Source organism: Solanum lycopersicum, chromosome 1 (assembly GCF_036512215.1).
Source record: "Solanum lycopersicum chromosome 1, SLM_r2.1".
Lineage (NCBI taxonomy): Eukaryota > Viridiplantae > Streptophyta > Magnoliopsida > Solanales > Solanaceae > Solanum > Solanum lycopersicum.
Genome location: NC_090800.1, coordinates 57,744,890 through 57,765,161, shown reverse-complemented (window position 1 = coordinate 57,765,161; position 20,272 = coordinate 57,744,890). Strand labels below are relative to the sequence as shown.

At 33.7% G+C, this 20,272-nt stretch overlaps 1 protein-coding gene and 1 long non-coding RNA gene across 3 annotated transcripts; one reads left to right on the top strand and one right to left on the bottom strand.

Annotated features, from left to right (window-relative positions):
- The first annotated feature begins 741 nt into the window (after positions 1 to 741).
- Positions 742 to 1,409, top strand: LOC138343230 (uncharacterized). The gene is made up of 2 exons (XM_069294689.1): positions 742 to 859; positions 982 to 1,409. The coding sequence occupies exons 1-2, from the start codon at positions 742 to 744 to the stop codon at positions 1,407 to 1,409; spliced, it is 546 nt and encodes a 181-aa protein (XP_069150790.1).
- Positions 1,410 to 3,963: 2,554 nt separating this feature from the next.
- LOC109120539 (uncharacterized) lies at positions 3,964 to 5,105 on the bottom strand. 2 transcript variants are annotated; one of them, XR_002028036.3, is made up of 3 exons: positions 4,840 to 5,104; positions 4,599 to 4,675; positions 3,964 to 4,201 (listed from the first exon to the last, which is right to left on the bottom strand). It is a non-coding gene; the product is annotated as an uncharacterized lncRNA (long non-coding RNA). The 2 variants fall into 2 exon arrangements; XR_002028035.3 differs by having other exon boundaries at positions 3,964 to 4,675; positions 4,840 to 5,105.
- Positions 5,106 to 20,272: the final 15,167 nt, after the last annotated feature.

Genomic DNA, 20,272 nt, shown 5'->3' with positions numbered 1-20,272 from the left:
TTGTCCTTGATCCTAATGGCGTCTTAAGGATCGGAGGCAGGATTTGTGTGCCTAAAACAGGCGATTTGATTAGATTAATTCTTGAGGAGGCCCATTGTTCTCGATTTTCCATCCATCCGAGGGCGGCGAAAATGTATCATGATTTGAGTCAGCATTACTGGTTGTGTGGGATGACGAGAGATATTTCAAACTTTGTTTCTAGGTGTTTGACTTGCCAGCAGGTTAAGTGTGAGCACCAGCGGCCCGGGGGTGTATCTCAGAGGATGCCTATTCCTACTTGGAAGTGGGAGCGGATTACTATGAACTTTGTTGTGGGTTTGCCTACCACAGTGGGTGGTTATGACTCTATTTGGGTTGTTGTTGATAGGTTGACCAAGTATGCCCACTTCATTCCGGTTCGGATGAAGTATACGACAGAAAAGTTAGTCGAGCTATATATCAGTCAAATTGTGCGACTACATGGAGTTCCTATTTCTATCATATCAGATCGAGATTCACTATTTACTTCTCACTTTTGGAAGGCATTACAACATGGTCTGGGTACTCAGTTAGATATGAGTATAGACTTTCACGCTCAGACAGTTGGTCAGTCTGAGCGGATGATTCAGGTTTTGGAAGATATTCTCCAAGCGTGTGTGATCGATTTCAGAGATAGATGGGATCGACATCGCAGATAGATGGGATCGACATTTACCCTTAGCGGAGTTTACCTATGATAACAATTATCACTCTAGTATCCAGATGTCCCCATTTGAGGCGTTGTATGGAAGACAGTGTAGGTCTCCGATTGGTTGGTTTGATTCGGTGGAGATGGACTTTTTGGATACAGACTTTCTTAGAGATGCTATGGAGCAAGTCTGTATGATTCAGTATAGATTATTGACAGCTCAGAGTCGACAGAAGAGTTACGCAGACCGGAGAGTTAGAGCCTTAGTGTTTATGGAGGGTGATCATGTTTGGCTCCGAGTATCACCCATGAAGGGTGTGATGAGGATTGGAAAGAAGGCAAGCTTAGATCTAGGTGCATTGGACCTTTTGAGATTTTGAGCCGAGTGGGAGAGGTGGCCTATAAGTTGGCCTTTCCACCTAGTTTGTTGGGAGTTCATCCTGTTTTCCATGTCTCTATGCTTTGGAAGTATATTCCGGATGAATCTCATGTGCTTTCACTTGACTCTGTAGAGTTGGATCTAGACTTGACATATGAGGAGGAGCATATAGCTATATTGGATAGGCATGCCCGAAAGCTTAGGACCAAGGAGCTTGTTTTAGTGAAGGTGCAATGGAAGCACCGTTCAGTAAGGGAAGCAACTTGGGAGACAGAGTCTGACATGCATTCCAGATATCCTCAACTTTTTGAAGCTTTAGGTACTTTCTTTTACTTTATGTTCGAGGACGAACATGATTTTTAGTGGTGGATAATGTAATGACCCAGAAGGTCATTTTTGGAAATTTTGAATATTTGTTTAACTTGAGTTAATTAATGGATGAATAATTATAGATAAATGATTAAATTAATAGTTTATGGGCTAAAGTGATAATTTTTTCAAGACCTTATACCCTTTAGCCTATATTTAATAAAATAAGTGGGTAAAATTCACCACTTTTAGTACATAAATAATTCAGAAATAAATAGGGAAAAAAAGGGCGAAGGGTTTCTGCACTTGCAGCTTACGAACTACTTCATGTAAGTTTCCTTTGCTTCTAGTTCCTTGATTGCCGCACATATATGTGTGTATATAGCAATGTTATATAGGTAATTATATATATGTGTATAATAACAAGTGATAGATTGCATATTTGAGTCTAAAAAATTGAATAACAAATCACGTGAATAGTTGAAAATTTTGAAAATATTTGAATCAGTTGTTAATAGGTATTTAATGCTTAATTGTGATCATTTGGTTTCTTTGATTATATAGATAATTTAGTGTGTATTGCTGAACAAAGAAAAAAAACAATCAAAGAAAAAAAAAATGTCATACATGCTATAATGTGAGGAAAATAATGGTTTGTTCATGAACGTGTCTCCTGGGAAAATTTTATGACTAAATTTAATGCAAATACTTTGGTAGTGATTGCTACATTATGTGTGGTTAGTACAGTGAGGACAGAAGTAGTCTTAGGCTCAAGGCGGTGTTTTTCCGTGGATGATAGATAATTTAATTTAATTTCTTAATCTTATCACATTATGAGTTAAGTTTTAATATATTGAGATCGGAAATTAAATATTAGATCTATAGTATTATATAAATATCATTTGGGGTTTTGATAGTTGAAATGTTAATTGGCATCAAGAACTACAAACCTGATTATAAATTTGGGTGGATTTTTAAGGTTAAGATTAAACACATAAAAGTGTGAGTGTTGTTAGTTCTGAAACCTTATTGTGAATATATACTTGAATAGATTCCATAGATTCGGAAGCTCAAAGGACAGGGAAGGCTCAAGTCCAAGAATAATTATTTGATTGACTAAGGCAAGTGGATTTCTAAACTCTTGTTAAGCATATGAAATTCATGTATTTCCTTGTGTGGTGTCGAGAATGATTTGGAGACTTGTTGCTTATTTGTTGGTATTGTATTCCTTGTTGTAAATTGTGTTTTGATATCAAAATGGTTATCTCCTCATTTTCATTTGAGCATGTCATTTTGCATCTGAGACATGGTTTTAATAAAAGTTAGATGATAAGAGGATGTACCATTTCGAGGGTTGTATCGTGTGCCGCGATGGATATTATATTTTTAGGGATGTATCGCACACCGCGACGTTTACAATAATCGAGGATCGTGTCGTGTGCCGCGACAGATGCATGGAAAGATATGTCCCCCATGGGTCCCAGACTGAGAGACAACATGTGTGTATCATTAGGGAAGACATGAATCACTATACTTGACATTGCATCTCATGACATAACACATTTTTATTATTGATGAACTTGAATACGTGTTTTGCTGATCTTAGTAGTGTTTCTCTGTGAAAATTGTGATTGTTGAATATTGAGCTGTTATTGAGAATATGTAAACTAATAAAGTGTGGTTATTGAGTTGTGTGTTTTGTAAACTGTGAGTTGTTTATAGCGTGGAGGTTCAGATAGGGGGTAAGGAGTACCTGTATTTTGTTCCCTTAACTTGTGTTTAGAGGTTTGCTTGTTGGGTACCGCTGGTTTGGTATTCACCCCTTGCTTCTACAATTTTTGTAGGTTACGAGCCCTGATTTTGGTGATACCTTCCATTCTCTTCGTTTCCGAGGCATCTTGTGGAGGATTATGAGGTAGTTGTTTGTCATCTCAGCGAACTTTCCTACTCCAGTTTATGATTTTATTTTTACTTGGAAGACAACTTCATTTTAGACTCGTATTTTATTTCAATTCTAATATTTACATTAGAGGCTTGTGCACGTGACAACCTGTTTTTGGGGATTAAATTAAGTGGAATTGTTTTCATATTAGAAATTATTGTTGGATTGCTTTGTTAGATATTTGGTCTTAGGCTAACTTGACTTGGTGGAATAAGATGAGTACCATCATATCCGTTTTTGGGTTGTGACAACATTTGTGTGATGGCCATTGAGGATTTTAGTAAGAAATGCGTATAAAATTGAGTTAGTCCTTTGGATTTGGTTGTTATAATGGGTTTGAGGTGTCATGTTGATGATAAGGTTGACTTTTTGGTGATGGCAAGGGGTATTGAGCATAATGTAATAAGAGTTCTTAATAGATTGAGATTGAGATACATTGAGATGCACCTATCTGATAAGGATTGTAGGTTTTTTGAAATGATGACTTGTAGCTATCTTAAGTGACGGTTTACTACCATCTTTTTTAGTAGCATGGATATGTTGGTATCACGCTCCTGATCAAGACCCAAACCAGCGGACCGTGCGCACATTTACTCTAACACCGAAGTAGAGGACCCTTGATCCCCATATGGTTAAAAACATGTAGAAGATTAAGAAAACTAGAGATAAAAGGAAATCCATGAGATTTTTATATTATAAAGAGTTTCAACAATCCAAAGTTAAATTTGTAAAATAAATAATTCCCCTGGCGATCTAGTCTAAACAGGTACAAGAGATTCTAAGATTACAAGGTATAAAATACAGTAACCAATGACACAGCTTCCACCACAAAGAAGGAAGAGTAAAAGTTGTTGGAGATTGTCTTGGTCTTCACCTATGAAACATCAGTGACCTTGCAATCAGACTATGCCAAAAGACATAGAAAGAGAAGTATTAGTACAAATCACACGTACTGGCAAGCATCATCGATCAACCCAATACCCACCACATAATATAACTAAATCAAACTAGCACAAAATATGCAATAAGAAAGTACACTCCTCAACCTTTATCCACTTGCCTTTCTCTTTTCTATACACCTTAAGCATATAATACCCTTGACTCTAACTCCATATCTTGCTCGCTCTACTCTTTATTCATAACTTGACAATTCTAACTCATAGATAAGTTACCAAATACAATCACTACCAACCCGGCCAACCACTCTCTACATGCCCTCAATTTTTATGCATCACAAATAATTTGTACAGAGGAACGATATCCCATCCGTAAAGGTAAGTGGAAAATGCATGAATGCAAACCTGCATGGGCATGGGCTTGTGTTAAATCATTTGTGTCCATATAATCAGTGTCTACATTTTCATCCATATAAGCAGCCCTGGCAGGAGATAAATAGAATGGAAAAGGAATTTGCTTATTACAACATCAAAGGCTAGAGACAATTAGAACAATACAGTTGTTTAGTTAAACAATAGGGGTTGAAAATATTATGCAACGTTAAGGGGAACGTAACGTGATAATTAAAAAAGTAAGAATGATTACCTGGTTTGACGGGGGTTTTCGTTGATATCCTTTGGGTACATAAAGACACGCAGTGAAAGTGCTTGTATATTTGCAGATGGGTGTTGGAAGCAAAGGAGAGAATTGAATGTTGTGTGCATGACGCAACGCAACAATGTAAGGAAGGAGTTTTGGTTAAGGCGCTATTTGTAATACAGCGGTGATGGTACAGGAAGAGGCGTGATGGTAAGGCAAAGGAAATGTTGCTTAGTTAGAGATACGACTGTTTCGAGAGCACGGGTATTTATGGTGATAAATAAATTGAAGGGAATTCAGGCTTGTGGTTGCGCTACATCACCGGATTGAAGGTTTTCATATATATATATATATATATATTAATTATTAATAAAATACTATAGAAGACATAGTTATTAATCAATGTCTTAAATTAAATATAAGACGATCTAATCTAAACATTAAGTCTAACAAATCAAAAACATTGCATGATAAATATGGTAAATTAATTATAAATTTTCTAGTTATTGTGCCATAGTATGAACATACAATAGAATATATGGATATTTATGGCATAAAGTATATCAAATTCTTATTATTAAAGTTTGTCGAAAAGTATAAAAGTTGACCAAATTTATTTTAAAATAGTATATATATAAAATGTATATTTGATTTGTGATGCATTAATTCATGGAAAAAAAACTAAAACACTAGATTTCATAACCGCTTACAACTCCGCCCAACCCCCAAAGCACCACAAACGACGATTTGGAAATGTTTAGCCTCTTAGTTTTGATTCACTTCTTATGAGACTAAGTTATTATATTTCATGGATTATATACAAAACATATCTCCTTTAAATGAAGAGAGAAAACTCAATTAGGGAGTCATGACAAAAAAATAATTGGTATTCAATTAATTTATTACACAATTTGTAAATAATTATTGATAATATATAGTATAATTTCTCTCAATCGCTCCCTTACAATTTTAATTATAAATTTAATATCTTCAAAGAAGATTAATAAAATTCATTTTTTTATAACTAGTATCACGATCCAAACATCAAAAGTAATGACACATGTCTTATCCCACCTGGACATGTCAACTTAATCAACCCACTACAAAGGAAAATGCAGAAGTAAGAACATAATTCAAGTGTTTTGGATTCAACGCTGGTATCAGTGCTCAACAAGGGAACGAAGTTGGTTAGAGGGATGTTTACCAACCACTATGGGTGGCTGGCCGACGGATATGATATTTTGACCAATTTTTAACAACAGCAGTATTCCACTTTGTCGCTCAACTGAACGCCCGTTATGGACGCAAATCAACTGACTGCTATGGACCCAACAGAGGATTCCAAAAAACCCGTCCAATTCTCGTATACATACATAAGTTTATCCCTTTCATCATTCGTTGGATGTCTCATTCTCACACCCTTCCCCTAAGTTTCATCACCCATTAAATCGTAAAGCGGAGGTAAGACGCCCACATAATGGCCTTTATTCATTCCACAAACCTGCAAGAACCATCATGAGCTAATTAAAAACGGTTGCGGAACAAATGTCTTATGTTTTATTACACTATTATCTCCTGTTTACCTTATCACTGTTCTTCCCTATTACTTCCCATACATGCCCTACCTCCCTAACTTGGTTGACTTTTGAAATGTGGTGACAGTGACAACAACTCACTTCCTTATATATTTTTATTAGGCTACAACTTGGTTTATAATGATATATATGTAGGTAAAATGCGTATAAACACAAAATATATATGGTAAATGAAATGGGAATAAAATGGAAAAATAACGACAAGTATTTTACATGAAAACCCTTCTAAATAAGGGAAAAACCACGGGCCAAGAGGAGCAACTGGTATTTCTATAATAAGGAATTTTACAAACACTGTGTAGTTACGAATACAATACTCAAAGTGACTACTATACACTCAAAAGTAACAACACTCTTTTGGTTTCCACCTTACTAAAATATCGCTCACAAACTATTTTTCTTGTATAGTCTATAGAATACCTCACTTTGCTCTCAAAATGGTATTTTCTCTCTAAATTGGTGTGTTCTACAAATGAGAAAGAGTGCTCTATTTATAAAAGGATAAAATCATGCCTATGCCACTAATGACATAGGCAAATATAGCAAAGTCAAAAATAGGTTGGAAATCTTACCCATTTGCCAACTATCAAATCTTAATTTTCAACTCTTATCACTATACCTTTTTAACAATTACTTGTATCAATTGAATAACAAAAGTTGACCAAAAAATGGGATGGAATCAATAAATGTCCCCCTCCAGTCCCATTCACTAGAGAGAGGTATCTTCATTTTCTTTAGAGAGAGATCATGCCCACATGTTCTTTGCATAACTAGAACTTGTCTTTCGCTATCGTCTTGGTCAGTGTATCTGTTGGATGTTTACTTGTGTGGATCTTTTTATGTGAAATGATTCACTCTCCAGTTCCTCACGAATCAAATGATATCTGACGTCAATGTTTTTTGTTCTAGAATGGTACATGTAGTTCTTACTCAAGTCTATTGCACTCTGGCTGTAACAATAGATAATATACTCCATCTGATTCAAACCAAGCTCTTGAAGAAATTATTGTCTCCTTGCCGTATTCATTAGCCGCAATATACTGAGCTTCAGTTGTAGATAGTGCAACAAACTTCTGCAACTTCAACTGCCATGATATAGCTCCCCCTGAAAAAGTAAACAAATATCCAATAATGGATTTTCTATTATCAAGGTCACATGCCGTATCAGAATCTGTATATCCTTTCAAGATTGGATTTGATGCTCCAAAACACAAGCATTCATCTGAGCTTCCTCTAAAATACCTGAGTATCCACTTCACAGCTTTTCAATGCTCTTTTCCCGAATTGTCGAGAAATCTTCTGACAACGCCAACTGCATGAGCAACATCAGGTTTAGTGCACACCATTACATACATTAGACTTCCGACGATGGAGGAATATGGAACTTTGGCCATGTTCTCTTTTTCCTCCCTAGCTGTAGGACACATCTTCTTGCTCTACTTCATATGACCAGCAAGAGGTGTACTAACAAGCTTAGCATTCTTCATATTAATGTTCTCCTGTACACGTTCAATGTACTTCTTCTGGGACAAATAAATCTTCATTTCATCTCTGAGAAGAGTAATTCTCATGCTCAAAATTTTCTTGGCATGACCCAAGTCTTTCATAGAAAAAGACTTAAATAACTCTTTTTTCAGCTCCTCAATCTTGGAAATATTCTTGCCCACAACCAACATATCATCCACATACAACAAAAGGATGATAAAATCATTGTTAGAAATTTTTTGTACAAATACACAATGATGTGAAGAAGTCTTCTTATAGCCTTGCTCCCCCATAACAAATTAAAACTTCTTGTACCACTGTCTAGGAGCTTCATTTAGGCCATATAGATTCTTTCTGAGTTTGCACACAAAATTTTCTTTACCATCTACTTTGAAGCCCTCAGGTTGTTCCATATAAATCTCTTCTTCTAGTTTACCGTGAAGGAAAGTCGTCTTCACATCCATCTGCTCAATCTATAAATTAATACTAGCAACCAAACCTAAAACTGTGCGAATCGAGAACATTTTTACAAATATTTCGTCAAAGTCAGTACCTTTTCTTTGACCAAATCCATTAACAAACAATCTAGCTTTGTACCTGGGCTTCAAGTTGTGTTCTTCAACTTTAACTTTGAACACTCACTTGTTCTTCAAAGCTCTCATGCCCTTAGGCAATTTTATCAACTCATAAGTGTGGTTCTCATGCAGAGACTTCATCTCATCTTGCATGACTTCAATCCATTGATTCTTATGCTTATCTTCAATGGCCTCCTCATAAAATTCTGGTTCTCCCCCGTCAGTGAGTAACACATACTCATTGGATGAATAACGGGAGGAAGGAAACCGTTGTCTTGTGGACCTTCGAAGCGGAATGTTTGATTTGTCCACAACTTCATAAGTAACAGGACCATCAATAACAATATCATTGGTATTACCAACATCAATAGGTTGATTCCATACATGATTTTGGGCATCACGATGATTATCAAACCCAACAATATCACGCACACTTGTGTGAGGAACTTCATCATGATGAACTATACCATCAAAAGTTGAAGATTCTAGCTTCTCTGCTTTGTCGATATCTTCAATTGTTTGATTCTCCATGAAAATAATATCACGGCTTCTCACAAGTTTCTTTTCAATAGGATCATATAGCCTGTAACCGAATTCATCAAGTCCATATCCAATGAAGATGCACTGCCTTGTATTGGCATCTAACTTTGACCTCTCATCTTTTGGCACATGTCAAAAGCTTTTCAACCAATACTCTCAAATGGTCATAGAAAACATTCTTTCTGTACCAAACACTATTTGGTACATCACTTTGCAAATCAAAAACCATAAATAGATTAATAACATGTGTAGCAGTCAATAAAGCCTCACCCCAAAATGAGTTCGGCAACTTTGCTTGAGAAAGCAAACATCTAAATCTTTCTATCAAGGTCATGTTTATTCTCTCAGCCAAGGAGTCTTGGGAGGAGTCTTCTGGTGTATAATACCATGATACTTGCAGTATTCGTCAAATGGTCCACAATATTCACCATCATTATCAGTACAAATATATTTCAGTTTCTTTCCTGTTTCTCTTTCAACTGAAGCCTGAAACTGCTTGAAGACAACTAACACTTGACCTTTAGTCTTCAAGACATAGACCCAAAGTTTTCTCAAGCAATCATCAATGAAGGTGACAAAGTAGAGTGCACCACCTAATGTGTTTGTCTTCATTGGACCACATAAATCAGAATGCACCAACTCAAGAAACTCTGTCTTTCTTGAAGGAGGGTATGACTTAAAGGAAAGTCTATTTTGTTTACCAGCCAAGCACTTCTCACACTTTTCTAATTTAGCACTTTTGAAATTTGACAAAAAATTCTTCTTAGTTAGAACATTAAGTCCTTTCTCGCTGATGTGGCTAAGTCTCTTGTGTCATAACGTTGAAGAGCTATCACTCTCAAGCGCATTCACCATATCAACACAAGTAGAGGTCGTAGGCCATTATAGATCATGACGTTTGTTACCACGAGCCACAAATCTCAAATCAAGGAGAATATCAGAAATATCGAATAAAAAAAAGATCACAAAATGATCAATCTTGGATCCCCGCAAATCAAGAGAAGATTATCAATCAAAGGATCCTGATTGAGACGCAATCAATCAAGGATTCAAGTTAAGATTTTCAGAAGACTTAAATCACAAAAATAAAAAACCAGAATATCTTGACAACTAGCAATGAAAAATACAACGGCTATATTCAAATAAATATTCAAGGAAAGCTGAAGATATCAATATTACACTCGATCAAGGAAACTGAATATTTGAAAGACAACTAACAAACACAACGGCTACAAACTACAATCAATTAAGGAAGATACAACAACTGTAATCAAACAGGCAATCAAGAACCAAGATTGGAAACTAGCGTTGAGCTTTATAGAAAGAAGATTAGGATCACTTGCCTTCTTTTCCAAAGATCAAATGTCTTGGAATCCTATCTCTTCAAAGAAAAATTTAAAGAGGTCAAACTCTATAAATGGAGGCTCGATTGATAGAAGAAAGTGTACGAGAATTATGAATCATCTTACATTCGCTACTCTACTTTTAACAAACATTATATTACTTAGTTTTACTGTGTAAAAAAGAGAGAAGATAAAAATATTGTTTGTAAGGCTTTTGTAACAAAACAAAAAGAGTGAAACTAAGAGCCTGTTTGGCTCAGCTTAAAAGCTGGTCAAACTGACTTAAAAGCTGATTTTTGACTTATTTAGCTGTTTGGCAATACTCAAAATAACTTATTTTAAGTTAAAAAAAACTTATTTTAATCCAAAAGTTAAAAGCTGGGGTAGGGGTGCTTTTTTATTTTTAGCTTATAAGCTGTTTTAAGTTGACCACATTTTTATCTTTTTGCCCTTAATACTTTTATACAATCTCCAAATTACCCACATAACCCTAACATCTCTTTCTTCCATTTTTCCCTTTTCACGTTTGGCATAGCAACTTCAGCACTTTTATCCAAACACATAACTGCTTATTTTAAAAATAAGTTTCAGCACTTTCAAAAGTACTTTTTTAAAGCTACTTTTATTAAGCACATCCAAACAAGCCCTAATCACTAAGTGTAATATGTCTACACTCATCTATATACTCACACCAAAGGTTACAAAGGCTTGAAGAGAACACCCTTTCAACCCAAGGGGACTGGACGTAAGATCAACATTGGATCCAAACCAGTATAAGAACTCTTTGTGTCAAGTTTACTTTCCAATGTTACTTATTCTTTTCTACTAGCTACATCGACTAAGAGACACCTTAAGTAGACTATTAAAAGAAAAATTATAAAAAAAAAACAACAATTCTCCCCCCTCCCCCTTTGCACTTTCAATTGGTAGTAGAGTCTCGTCTCACAAAAATCTGTCTAACAACATTTGAGAAAAAGTTCATTTCACAACAAATCATGGGCGCACTATTTCAAGAAGAAACCTCTCAAACAAGGCCTCCCTACTTTAATAGAAAACACTTTTCTCATTGAAAAGTGAGAATGGAAACCTTCATGAAATCCTATGATGTGAAAGTTTGGAGATTGATTAAGCTAGGTGATGTTCCTATTCCTATCACTAAAATTTAAGACGAAAGTCAATCATCCACTATTCCAAGCTTGGAGAACTACTCAAATGAACAAATTGAGATTATTCAAATACACTCAAAAGCAAAAAATGTTCTATATAATGCTATCATCAGTAAGGAATATGAAAAAGTATCTTGTTGTAACACTGCGAAAGGAACCGATAAAGTCAAAGAAACCATTATCAACTTTCTAGTATATGAATATGAACTCTTTCAAATGAAGGAAGGAGAAACAATCGAGAGCATGTTTGTTCGACTGAGTAAGATCATTATAGAAGTAAAAGCTTCAAGAAAAATATATCCTCTCATAGAACATATATGAAGAGTTCTACGAAGCTTGCCACCACAATGGCACGCCAAAGTAGTTGCTCTTGAAATCATGAATTTAAACACCCTAACATATGATGAGGTGAGAGGAGATTAAATAGATTTTGATAAAATTCACTTTTAAAAAAGGCCAAGAAGAGTCCAAAAAGAAGGTTGTGGCATTCAAAGAAAATCAAGAAGACAAAGGACAAGAAGAACTAGCAAAAGAGGAAATTGCCTTAATTACCAAATCAGTGATGGATTCCTTTAGAAAATCCACAAACAACAGAAGAGGAAGAAACTTTGGAAAGGGAAAGTGTATTCAGCGATCAGTCTAGAAATGATTGAAAATGTTATGAATGTGGAGAATATGGTCTCATTGCCAGTGAATGTCTAGAAGCAAAGAAGATCTACTCTAAAGGAAATAAAAATAACAAAGAACTCAGCAGCTGGAGTTATGAAGACAGCTCTGAAAATGAACATGAAGAAATCGGTAATATTTGCTTCATGGCTATTCGAGAACCAAGCACAGAGGTATGTAATAATTATAATTATTTAAAAATTTTCTAGATCGTTTTGTGACATATCTTAATAGAATTTTTTCTGACTTCCGAAATCTTCAAACTGAAAAAAAATTATTTGGAAATAAAACTAGAAATTGGTGAAGTTGAAATGGATCTCCTTTATGAAGAAATTCACGAATTAAAAATTGCTCTTGAGAATTTCCTAAACAAATAAAACTTTTCCAAAATTTCTCTAAAAAGGTCTCTAGAAGCAAAAATTCATTTAACGGAAATTACTTTAGCTGCAACCAGGCCTATAAGTCGAATGGTTCAAGAACTAACAGTAATGATTCCATTTCAAAAGAATATACTTGTAAATGTTGCAATTATTGTGGAAGTCTAGACAAGTGTCATATAACTTCTTGTTTCGAAATCACAAATCATTTAAATTGGTTTGGAGACCCAATTGAACTCCAGATAACCTTAGCCTTGAAAGACCCAAAAAGGTTTGGGTACCTAAGAAGATATAATAATCTTGTTTTACAGGAACACCGCAAGAAAACAAAAAGAAAATAGTACCTGTATAGCGGATGTTCAAATCACATGACATGAGATAAAAATCTGTTTAAATTTGTTGTTGAATACAAGGGAGGAAACATTTGTTTTGGTGATAACTTAAATAAACGGTAATTGTTATTGGTATAGTTTCTTTTAATGGTTCATGTGATATCTCAAATGTTTATTTAGTGACTGGACTTAAATACAATATCTTGAGTATTAGTCAACTATGAAACTCATATCTAGATATCCATTTTCAAAAGAATTGATGCTTGTTAAAAATTTAATCTGGAAATAATTTACTACAAGGAAGCAGAGAAGAGAATATATACATTCTTGACTCTGTAAAAGACAATGGAGAACATATAAGTCTATCTTTAATTAGTGATGATCCCTGGATTTGTTATAAGAAACTTGGTCATGCAAGCATGAGGCTGATAGAGAAGCTGGCTAAAAATGAGCTTGCAATTGGATTACCCAAGCTAAACTATTCAAAATATCACATCTACGACGCGTGTCAAATTGATAAGCAAAAAAGAAACTCATTTTTTTGCAAGGATACTGTCCCCACAAATAAACTCCTACAACTCATACACATGGACTTATTTGGACCTACAAGAACAACCAACATCAGAGGTAAAAGGTACACTTTTGTAACAGTTGATTATTATTCTTGTTTTACTTCGGTTGTGATTTTATCTAACATGGATGATACTTTGAAAAAAAATGAGATTTTCTATGAGACAATTTAAAGATAAAAAAGTTATTACATTTCATCTATAAGAAGAGACCATGGAGGAGAATTCGAGAATAATTTGTTTGAAAGGTATTGTTATGAGAAAGGCTATACTCCGACCTTCTCTTCACCTCGATCACCTCAAAAAAGTGGAGTTATGGAACAAAAGAATAGGACATTGCAAAGATATGGCAAGAAAGATGATCATTGAATACTTTCTTCCGCACAAATTTTGCGCAGAAGCTATAAGTAGAACTTTTCCTGTGTTGAATGACTCTAAATCAGACCATTCAGAAAAAGACATCCTGTGAATTGTGGAATTGTAAGAGACCTAATATTGGTTACTTTCATCCAGTTGGATGGAAATGTTTAATTCATAACAATGCAAGGATAATATATGTAAGTTTTATGCATGAAAGATGAAGATATATTTCTTGGCTACTCAATATATAGTAGATCTTATCGAGTTTTTAACAAGCATACTTTAAATATTGAAAAATCTATTCATGTTGTTTTTGATGATTCTAACAAATCTTTTGAGGTAAGAGTAAACATAGATGATGAAGATGATAAACCGTGTGTATCAATTCAAAAGGGGATAAGTAATATTGATTAGTCGAGTGCAATAGAACCTTCAATCAATCCATTACTCAAATATGTTCCAAATGAATAAAGAAGCAAATCAAATTATCCAAAAAAAATTTATTATTGAAAATCCAAGTGAAGGTATGAATACTCGAGCATAAAGAATAAATGAGACACATGTCGCACTCATCTCTCAAGTAGAACCAAAGAAACTAAAAGATGATCTCTCATATGAACATTGGTTCAAGGACATGAAAGAGAAATTAGATCTATTTCGACAAAATTCAAGTTTGAACTCTAGTCCCTAAACCCGATGATAAGTCCATTATTGGAACATAATTGGTTTACAGAAATAAATTGAATGAATCTGGAGAAGTGATCTGCAACATAGCCCGTTTAGTGGTTCAAGGTTATTCTCAACAAGAAGGAATCGACTAGGATGAAAAATTTACTCCTGTAGAAAGGTTAGTATCAATTCTCTTACTTCTAGCTTTTGCTACCCAAAAAGGTTTTAAATTGTTTCAAATGGAAGTGAAAAGTGCTTTCCTAAATGGTTTTATTGGAGAAGAAGTTTTTGTAAAACAACCTCCTGGGTTTAAAAACCCAAATTTTCCCTATCATGTTTTAAAGCTCTTAAAAGCTTTGCATGATCGTCTCAGCAACTTTCTTTTAAATCATGATTTACTCGTAGAAAAGTTTATACAACTCTTTTTTATGAAAAGATCTTCTTTTGAGAATCTTATTATTCAGATTTATGTTGATGACATTAGTTTTGGAAGTGATAATATCTCCTTATTTGAAGAATTTTCGTACTTATGCAAAGTGAAATTTGAAATGAGTAATGATGGGCGAGTTAACTTTTTTTCTCGGACTACAAATATATCAATGTGGGAAAAGTACATTCCTTTCTCAAATAAAGTAATGCAAAGAGATCATTCAAAAATTTGGCAGAGAAAACTCCAAGTCATTAGGCACTCCCATGAATTCCACTTGTTCTCATGACAAAGATGATAATATCTCTTGACAAATGGAAAAGTACTAGTGGTATATGTCAGATTCTGGGAGAATCATTGATTTAATGGAACAACAAAAAACAGGGTTGTGTATCTCTCTACTACAGAGGATGAATATATTGCCATCAGTCAATGATTTGCGCAAATACAATGGATGGTTCATCAATTAAGTGATTATGCCTTTTCTGCTAAACCTGTTAAAATTATGTGTGATAATTCTAGTACTATTTTTTTGTAAAAAATTTTTGTGCATCATTCTCGATCTAAGCATATTGATATCAAACATTATTTTATTAGAGATCATGTTTTAAAAAGTGATAGTGAAGTATCCTTTATTAGTACTGATTTTCATCTAGCTAATATTTTTACAAAACTTCTTTTAGACGAAGGTTTTGTTCTCTTCGTAAATCTTTGGTTATTATTGAGAATCCATAAATTGTTGATATTAGTGCCTGCTTTAATTATCTTTCTACGTTCAAATTTTTCATGTGTCCTCGTTAATATCTTTGTTATCTCTTCTTTTGGATTTCTACGTTGGTGTGTTTGGGTTTCCGTTGACTCTTTATTGTGGTTAATCTTTGTTAAAATCCATGTTATTTCCTTTTTGCTAATGCAAAAGGGGGAGAACTATTGTTTAAATGGTTCTAAATGTTTTCTATCGTGCTTGATTTCATTATCTCTCTATTGAGATATTGTTATGCAACTAGATCTCTCTACATAGAAGAGAACAGTCTTGCATATGTTGAGGGGAGAAATTAAAAATCAACCCCACTAGTCAACCACCATGCACTGCATTCAGGTGGAGCAAATCCAAAATCAACTATCTAAGCCGACTATAACAGGGAAGTATTTCTAATACATATTGTTATCGTCAAAAAAGGGGAGATTGTTAGTGTAAAGTTTTAATACTAAACAACCCATCTCTTCTGAAAAATAATCGTCATCAAAAACGAAAGAATCAAGGAAAATTAAAGAGTGTGAATGAATGACCTTGACTCAAATGAATAATATCAGAAAGCTCAAACCAAGAAAGATATCAAAAACATCAAATTAAGAAAGATCACAGTAGGATCAATCTTGCATTCCCACAAATCAAGAGAAGATTACCAATCAATAGATTCTGATTTAAATGCAATCAATCAAAAATTCACGAAGAGATTTTCAGAAGACAAAAATCACAAAAAATTAAGAAGCAGAATATCTTGACAACTAGCTAGCAATGTAAAATACATCAACTATATTCAAATAAATATTCAAGAAATCTGAATATATCAAGCTTACACTCTATCTACGAAACTGAACAACACAACCGCTACAAACTATAATCAATTAAGGAAGATACAACTGCTATAATCAAACAGGCAATCAAGATCTAGGATCATTTGCCTTTTTTTCAAGGATCAAATCTCTTGGCTTGCTATCTCTTCAAAGAAAAGTTTCAAGACTTCAAAAACTATAAATGGAGGCTCGATTGACAGAAGAAAGTGTATACGAAGCCTGAATCATCTTACATTCTCTACTCTATTTTTAACAAACATTGTATTACTTATTTTTTTTGTGTAAACAAAACGAGAGAAGAGAAAAATATTGTTGATAAAACTTTTGTATCAAACAAAAAGAGTAAAACTAATAACTGAGTGTAATCTGTCTACACTGATCTACGTATTCACACCAAAGGTTACGAAGGCTTGAAGAGAACACCCTTGCAACCCAAGGGGACTAGACATAAGAGCCATATTGGATCCTAGCAAGTATAAAAACTTTTTCGTATAAAGTTTACTTTCCAGTTTTTACTTATTATTCTCTGCTAGCTACGATCGAATAAGATACACATTATGTCGACTACTCAAAGAAAGACGAAAAAACAGCAATTCTCCCCCTTCTTTCACTTTCACTCTAAACTTTGAAGGTTGGTGCCCCACTCATCTCAGAGTGTCAGGGACTCCAGTTCTCCCCATCCCCCCCCCCCCACACCTTTTTGTTCTAGTTCTTAATTGATGTACCCATGTTTCTTTGTTGATTGCAACACTCTAAGGTACATCTAAACATCCATAAACATGAAGTCATAACCTTGAATCCATATTTCAACTCAACGAAAGTTAAGATCAAAGTCAAATGAGTTAAGAGTAAAGTCTAAAACCTAAGAAGCAAGTTAGAGTAAGTTCTTAAAGTTTTCAAGAGTCTTTCAGAAACATTTTTACTTCTTTTTAAGGCTCAAGTTGCAAATTAAGCAAAAAGTAAAGAGTAGAGTTCATTTCTCAAAAGTTATAAGGGAATTAAGAATTCCTTAAAGATTTACACATGTTTCCGCATTTTAAGTAAGAAAGGAAGTTGAACTTTCAACAGAGCCTTTGGGCTAGTTTTAGTAAAGAGAAAATTCCAAGAGATCTTTTACATCTAAGTTTGAGCGATTTCCTCAAACTACAGATGTAGTTGTTTTAAACACATATGAGATAAGTATTGTTGGGATTACTACTGAGCTAAGAAGGGTCATACTTTTTAGATGATTACTCAGTGTTTTTTAGAATAGACTAGTCGATCCACTTAATAGTTTAGGTTCTATACCGACGGCAAGGCATAGGACGGCCTTCTTGCAACGTGAGGTAAGATGTTGTACCATCACTTACGCTCATAGTGATGGTTGTTAGTTAGAGAATCTCTTACAGAAACTATATTACTTCATAATATGTAAAGTTGGGTGTGTTATTGCATTTCTTTAATGAACTAAGTGTTTTTATTGTTTTATAAGCTTTTACATATTGCATTTGTCTTATTGATTTAATTAAGTCAAATTATTCATGAGTTGTGCAGATCTAAAGTAAGTGTTCCTTCTTACTCTTTTTCAAGATTAAGTTTTTGTTAGAATTCCAACTTGCATACTCAATACACTCAATGTAATGATATCAGTTGACATGCATCGTCTTATGATAAAGTACAGGTAAGCAGGATCATCATCATCCAGAACCTCATTGATCCAGTAAAGCACTAAGAGTCGGTCAACAGGTATCAAGAGTTAGACTCTAGTTGTACTTTGCATATGACATTCAAAGAGATTGGTCAACAGTTATGAGACAAGGGGAGGAACCGTATTAATGGGCAATAATAGAACTTGTAGAATAGTTGGCATTGGTTTAGTCCGGGCTCGGTGGCATGATGGCACTGTGAGAACTATTACACAAGTTCATCATGTTTCTTTTATGAAGAAGAATTTGATCTCCCTGGGCAATAAGGCTACAAGTACATATATGAAGGAGGAACTATGAAAGTCGTTATAGGATCTTTAATGTAGGAAATAAATGCATTCAATTTCATATAAATTAATTAACATTTTGAAAATTTTCCAATGAGGTTATCATGTAAAAGATTAAACTTATATAACAATTACGTTTCCAAGCCTAATAAGAATTTAATCACTTAATTGATTTGATGAAAGATCGATTGCATACATGTAGCGTACAATGTTAGTTTCCTAATTAATAAAATATACTTTGTACTGAATTTTACTTAGAAGTGAACCTTAAAAATTTTAGTATCAACATCAAGAGCAAGATAAATTAAGATAATTTATCAAAGGTTAAAAATCCAATGATCTAAGTTGTATATGATTTTTGAGATCAATGATTCTTAACTATTTTGATAGTAATAAAAATATAGGTTATGTTTAAAGAAAGTGAGAAAAATTCCATATGAAAAAAAAGAAACTATAATTCCAATTCAAAAAATTCAGTTTCTTCAACCCCAATGTTTGGAATTTACTTCCTGAAATGTTGTATTTTCAATTTTATTGCTCCCCTTTTCTCAGATAGAAAAAGGCAATGACAGAATTCATGCATTGAAGTTTTGCATAACTCACGTTTGACCTTTATTATTATATAAAATTTATATAGACCTTACTCATATATGGAAAACATTTGTAATATCAATCCAAAATTTAAGAAATATATATATACATGTCATCATATGCATAAAGAAAAAGGTTAAACAAAGCATTATATTAATCAGAATAAGAAAGAATAATAACCTATGATTAAAAAATTACATAAGAATCATAAGATGATGAAGTGTAGTTGACTAACATTTTATGTCCAAGTTATAAAGGAAAATTTGTGTACATCACAACTTGTGAAAGAATGCATAAGTAATAGAGAAAAAAAGATAAGTTTACCTGATTTTGAAGATTGATATGATTGTATTGACGAAATAAAACCAAAATATTTTTGATAAATTTATCTCTGATGTTTTCTAATAGAGGTAGAATGAAAAATGAAGAATATAAAGAGTTGTTATAGATATGTATTGATAAACGTAAAAGAAAAAACAAATATGTGCCTTTTTTGGTTTGACTATGTTTGTTCTCACTTTTGTTTTGTAATTATAGTAAACATCTCGTCATGATGACATGTCTTGAAATTATATGTTTTTTTTGTTTTACTGTAGAATAAAATAGTAATTCACTTTTGTATAAGAGAAGATACACACTTCACTTTCTATATGTTTCTCTTCTGCGTGATAGCTTGTTACTTCTACTTTTAGGCTATTTGATCGCCTTACATACTGATGGGGTGTTACTAGGTGTTATCATGACCTTAGGTTTTGGTTCATGATATTTTGAATCAAACAAAAAAAATGAATAAATGAAATGGACCTTAAGAAAATGTGACATAACATGTGGTAGTGCATATATTTCTCTACCTACCAATAATTTATTTCTCTAAACCACATCAACACTTAGCATGGTTTGAATAAAAAATTTGGGGGTAATAGGACACATGTAAAGATAAGTTGGTGTCCATGAAAATTTGTGTATAGCTGTAGGTTCAGTCAATTGCAATATGTAGGGGAGGTATGACCTGTTGTAACAGCCCATTAGGTCATTTTGGTTACAAGAGCATCTTATTTCATAAAAGACTCTTTAAATAAATTCTAACTAAGTATTTTGAATATTCATTAACTTTGATTATTTAGTTGACGGGTATTTACTAAATAATTAATTTTTATTAATTGATAGTTCATGGGTCAAACCCATAATTTATTA